At 41.6% G+C, this 5,980-nt stretch overlaps 1 protein-coding gene across 1 annotated transcript in view; it reads right to left on the bottom strand.

Annotated features, from left to right (window-relative positions):
- The window catches only part of LOC100960754 (cytochrome P450 20A1), a 61,915-nt gene that overhangs the window by 4,312 nt on the left and 51,623 nt on the right, over window positions 1–5,980 (bottom strand). Inside the window, exons 13-14 of the mRNA XM_023510381.1 lie at window positions 5,365–5,476; window positions 2,791–2,880 (exon numbers count right to left, since the gene is read on the bottom strand). Of these exons, the coding sequence (XP_023366149.1) occupies window positions 2,791–2,880; window positions 5,365–5,476 (202 nt within the window). The remainder of the gene's footprint in view (window positions 1–2,790; window positions 2,881–5,364; window positions 5,477–5,980) is intronic.

Genomic DNA, 5,980 nt, shown 5'->3' on the forward strand with positions numbered 1-5,980 from the left:
AGAGTCTCACTATGTTGCCCTTGGTAGAGTGCTGTGGGATCACAGCTCACAGCAACCTCAAACTCTTGGGCTTAAGTGATTCTCTTGCCTCAGCCTCCCAGTAGCTGGGACTATAGGCATCCGACACAACACCGGGCTATTTTATAAATACTTTCTTTCCTTATTTTTTTTTTGCAGTTTTTGGCCGGGGCCAGGTTTGAACCGGCCACCTGCAGTATATGGGGCCGGTGCCCTACTCCTTTGAGCCACACGCACTGCCCTTTTCTGAATACTTTCAATCTATGGTTGGTTGAATCCACAGATACAAGAGGCACAGATTTGGAGGGACAGCTGTATGTTTGAACTATGGTTTCAAGACTGAGCAGGAGCAAGACCTAGTGTCTACAAAAAATAGAAAAATCAGCAAGGTGTTGTGGCAGGTGCCTACAGTCCCAGCTACTTGGGAGGCTGACACAGGAGGATCACTTGTATGTTTGAACTATGGTTTCAAGACTGAGCAGGAGCAAGACCTAGTGTCTACAAAAAATAGAAAAATCAGCAAGGTGTTGTGGCAGGTGGCTACAGTCCCAGCTACTTGGGAGGCTGACACAGGAGGATCACTTGAATCCAGGAGTTTGACATTGCTGTAAGCAAGTCTGACATCATGGCACTCTAGCCTGGGGCTCTGTCTCAAGGAAAAAAAAAACCCCAAACTACAGTTAATTTATTGTCCCTATGAGGTCTATCTTAGTTATATGTATATTTCTGTTAATGTTAGTTGTCTCTCAAAGTCCGGACAAGAATAAATCTCTGGACTTTCCCAAATGATGAGTAAAAAGGTACCCAGATTCAGAAAGCTTTTCTTCTGCATGTAACACGACCACAAACACTAAATTTGTTTACAGATGATTCTTAAAAATGATTTCCTTTTAAAAATATGCCTTTTAGGGCCAGGTACAGTGGCTCACACATTGTAATCCCAGAACTCTGGGAGGCCAAGGCAGGCGGACTGCTTGAGCTCAGGAGTTCAAGATGAGTCTGAGCCAAGAGTGAGACTCTATCTCTAAAAATTAATAGCCGGGTGTTATGACTAGTGCTTGTAGTCCCATCAGCTACTTGGGAGGTTGAGGCAAGAGGAGTGCTTAAGCCCAAGAGTCTGAGGCTGCTGTGAGCTATGATACCATTGCACTCTGCCAAGGGCAAAAAAGTGAAATTCTATCTCAAAAAATAAATAAAAATAAAATATTCCTTTTAATATTTTTAATTTGTAACCTAAATTCTCTCAGTGTGTTGAGGATAGCAGTAATTTAAAAAGTTCCAGTAGGGCTCGGAGCCTGTAGTGCACTGGTTATGGCACCAGGCACATGCATCAAGACTGGCAGGTTCAAACTCAGCCTGGGCCAGCTAAACAATGACAACTGCAACAACAACAAAAAAATGGCCGGGTGTTGTGGTACGTGCCTGTAATCCCAGCTACTTGGGAATCTGGCAAGAGAATCGCTTAAGCCCAAGAGTTTGAAGTTGCTGTGAGCTGTAATGCCATGGCACTCTACCTAGGATGATAGCTTAACACTATGTCTCAAAAAAAAAAAAAAAGGATCAGAACACTTACTATCCTTATACTCCAGAAGTACCACCAATCTTGCCCCAATGCATTTCACAGTGCAGTTTTACTTCTTATCAACTCAGCATATGATTCTCTTTTAGGGCAGTAAATCTTAACCTGTAATCTTTTTTTGAGAGTGAGTCTCACTCTGTTGCGCAGGCTAGGGTATAGTGGCACCATCTTGGCTAACTGCAACTTCAAAGTCCTCGGCACAAGTGATCCTCCTGCCTTAGCCTCCCAAGTAGCTGGGAGTACAGCACACCCTTTCATGCCCAGATAATTTAAAAATTTTTTTAGAAATGGGATCTCACTATGTTGCCAGTCTGGTTTTAAACTCCTGGCCTCAAGTCATCCTCCTGCCTCAGCCTCCCAAGTCTTAGCTGGGAGTACAGCACACCCTTTCATTTTAGAAATAGGATCTCACTATGTTGCCCAGTCTGGTTTTATACTCCTGGCCTCAAGCCATCCTCCTGCCTTAGCTTCCCAAAGGGGAGGATTACAGGTGTAAGCAACCATGCCTAGATACCTGTTACCAATTTTACTGGATGCTGATCTAGTGAGCCAACAGCAGTAGCTTTGTTCTTCACCTTTTCTCTCCCTTGTCATTCACCTACATAATATACATATACACAGCACCTATTTTCTGACTTGTACCAAAGAGCTGAATGGTTACGAGAGAACAGAAGGAAATAAAGTACATAAGCAATACCTCCTTACCAACAAAAGAATTCCAAAATTCTACTGAAATTAAACGATATGACAAAGGGTAGCAGATAGCAGATTCATGAAAGAGAAAAAGCAGTGAGGCTCAGTGACTATAGCTTAAGAGGCCAGGGTGCAAGCCACATGCACTTGAGCTGGTGGGTTCGAATCCAGCCTGGGCCTACCAAACAGCAATTACAACTATAACCAAAAAATAGCTGGGCACTGTGGTGGGTGCCTGTAGTTCCAGCTATTTGGGAGGCTGAGGCAAGAGAATCACTTAAGCCCAGGAGTTGGAGGTTGCTGTGAGCTGTGGTGCCACAGCACTCTACCCCGGGTTACAGCTTAAGGCTCTGTTTCCAAAAGAAAAAAAAAAGAGAGAGAGAGAGAGAAAAAGCAGAAAGGGGCTTCCTTTTCTTATATCACTGCCACAAATTGAATCTTCTCCTCAAATCTTAGAAAAGGAAAGCAAAACAAACACACACATAACAATCAACAATCACAAAAACAATGACAGATAATTCATACTTGTGTGGTGATGGCCAAGTATTAGGATCCTGAAGTACCACACCAAGGGCATAAAGGACGAGGGTCTGTGAAAAAAAAAATCAGTCAAGTTAGACAAGGCCTAAGAGAGACAAAATACTTCTAGAAAGTCAACTCATCCTAAAGTGCTTTTTGTATAAATAAAATGAAATAAAAATATAAAATAAAAGAAGAAAAGACAGATCATCATTTTGTTGATCTTACGATGGGGAAGCCATCCCCAAACATGTCACAAAATCTAGAAGTCATAAGGGAGAAACAGATTTAACTTTATTTTTTTTTTTTTTTAGAGACAGTGTCTCACTTTATCGCCCTCAGTAGAGTACCGTAGCATCACAGCTCACAGCAACCTACAGCTCTTGGGCTTAGGTGATTCTCTTGCCTCAGCCTCCCAAGTAACTGGGACTATAGGCACCCACCACAACGCCCAGCTATTTTTTGTTGTTCTTGTTGCAGTTTGGCCAGGGCTGGGTTTGAACCAACCACCCTTGGTATACGGGGCTGGCGCCCTACTCACTTAGCCACAGGCACCAGCCCTAGACTTAAGTTTATGAAAATTTAAAACAATCAGACAAGAACCCCACCATAAACAACAGTAAAAGATAACTAAAAGACAGGAAAAAATATATGCCATATAACTGACAGTATTTTGGATAACACATAAAAAGACATAGATAATTATGCTTACTAGAAAGAACAAGGAAAATTACAAAGAGATGATTCACAGGGGGCTGTACCTGTAGCTCATTGGGTAGGGCGCCAGCCACATATACCAAGGCTGGTGGGTTTGAACCCAGCCCAGGCCTGCCAAACAACGACAATTGCAACAACAACAAAATAGCCCTGTGTTGTGGCGGGTGTCTATATTCCCAGCTACTTGGGAGGCTTAGGTAAGATAATCACTTGAGCCCAAGAGTTTGAGGCTGCGGTGAGCTGTGATGCCATGGCACTCCACTTAGGGCAACAGCCTGAGACTCTGTTTCAAAAAAAAAGGATAATTCACAACAGAAAAAATACGAACTATTAATATAGGTATGAAGAGTTGTTCAATAGCTTCAATGATCAGGGAAAAGCAAACTATTCACAAAATATATATAAGATTCAAAACTCTAGAGATAGTAAGGATTTGGAGAGAAAAAGCATTCTCATACATTGTTGTTAAAAGTAGGAACTGCCTTTTAGAGGATAATTTCAATAAAATATCCACATGGACTATGACCCCCAAACTCCATTTTTATGACTTTATAAGTAGGGTGGTGACTGTGGTTCAGTGGGTAGAGCGCCAGCCCCATATATCAAGGGTGGCAAGTTCAAACCCCGCCCCAGCCAAACTCCAACAAAAAATAGCCAGGCGTTCTGACAGGCACCTGTAGTCCCAGCTACTCAGGAGGCTGAGGCAGGAGAATCGCCTAAGCCCAGGAGTTGGAGGTTGCTGTGACTCTACTGCACTCTACCGAGGGCAATAAAGTGAAACTCTGTCTCTAAAAAAAAAAAAAGACTTTATAAGTAAGTATACCTATACAAGTAAGTACATATATAATTTGTGATAATAAAAAATTAATGCCAATTTAAATTTTCATTCGTGGGGCCCCAGCGTGGTGGCTCACACCTGTAATCCTAGGACTCCAGGAGGCCTAGGCAAGTGGATTGATTGTTTAAGCTCAGAAATTGGAAACCAGCCTGAGCAAGAGTGAGACCCCATCTCATCTCTAAAAAACAGCCAGGCGTTGTGGCTGGCATCTCTGGTCCGAGCTACTTGGGAGGCTGATGAAAGAGGAGTATTTGAGCCCAGGAGTTTGAAGTTGCTGTGAGCTATGATGGCATGGCATTCTACCATGGGGAACAAAGCGAAACACTGTCTCCAAAAAAAAAAAAAAATTAAAAAATAACATAAATTGTAATTAGTGGAAATTGCTTATATAAATAATAGTAGGTTCATACAATGAGATATTAAGTAGCCATTGAAAATAATAAGTTGGGGCTCAGCGCCCGTAGCACAGTGGTTATGGCACCAGCCACATACACTGAGGGTGGTGGGTTCGAACCTGGCCTGGGCCAGCTAAACAACTGCAGTAACAACACAAAAAATAGCCAGGTGTTGTGGTGGGCGCCTGTAGTCCCAGCTACCTGGGAGGCTGAGGCAAGAGAATCCCTTAAGTCCGAGAGCTTGAGGTTGCTGTGAGCTGTGACACCATGGCATTCTACCCAAGGCAACATAGTGAGACTCTGTCTCAACAACAACAACAACAAAAAAAGTTGGATATCAAGTATATATATGTATGTATACACTTATACACAATAATATACATAGGAATAGGTCTCCAAAATACGTAGTTAAGTGCTGAAAATAGTACCTGTGGGGAAGAAAGACGTTTACATTGTTTGAACATCAAAACAGATAGTAATTATTTTGTAATTAAAAGGATTGTGGCTTTGATTTATAATGGGTAGCATTTATTGGGCACTGTAAACGTCAAAAGAATTGAGAAGAATAACTAAATGAGTTATTAAATATATCAAATATTTTCTACCTCTCTGGGAATAATAAATTGGTCAATTTTTCCTTCAATATCTTGAAGTCGGGCAGAAAGTGGGGTCAATTTGGCAGTCCGAACAGTTTCACAGAGCACATGCCGACAATACCTATTCAAAAAAAATTTTTTAAAGATGTTTATTTTGGGTGAAGCAGTTTGAAATGTACATACATTTTAAAAATGTCCTTTATCAACTATTCAAATATTCCCAACTTAAAATAGTCCCATCCTAATTCTTATACACTTAAAGATATTTTGTATATTAGAGATATACAAAATATAGTTGGGTAAAAATTTAAACAAGGAATAAAACTTCTGGCTCCATGCCTATAGCTCAAGCAGCTAATGCAGCAGCCACATACACCAGAGCTGGCGGGTTCGTATCAAGCCTGGGCCTGCCAAACAACAATGACAACTACAAAGAAAAAACAGCCAGTTGTTGAGGCAGGTGCCTGTAGTCCCAGCTACTTGGGATGCTGAGGCAAGAGAATCGCTTAAGCAGAAGAGTTTGAGGTTGCTGTGAGCTGTAATACCACAGCGCTCTACTGAAGGTAACAGAGTGAGATTCTGCCTCAAAAAAAAAAAAATAACACTTCTTTTTTTTTTTTTTTTT

The sequence above is a fragment of the Otolemur garnettii genome, unplaced genomic scaffold (genome assembly GCF_000181295.1).
Source record: "Otolemur garnettii isolate 467f Iridium unplaced genomic scaffold, OtoGar3 scaffold00013, whole genome shotgun sequence".
Taxonomy (NCBI): Eukaryota; Metazoa; Chordata; class Mammalia; order Primates; family Galagidae; genus Otolemur; species Otolemur garnettii.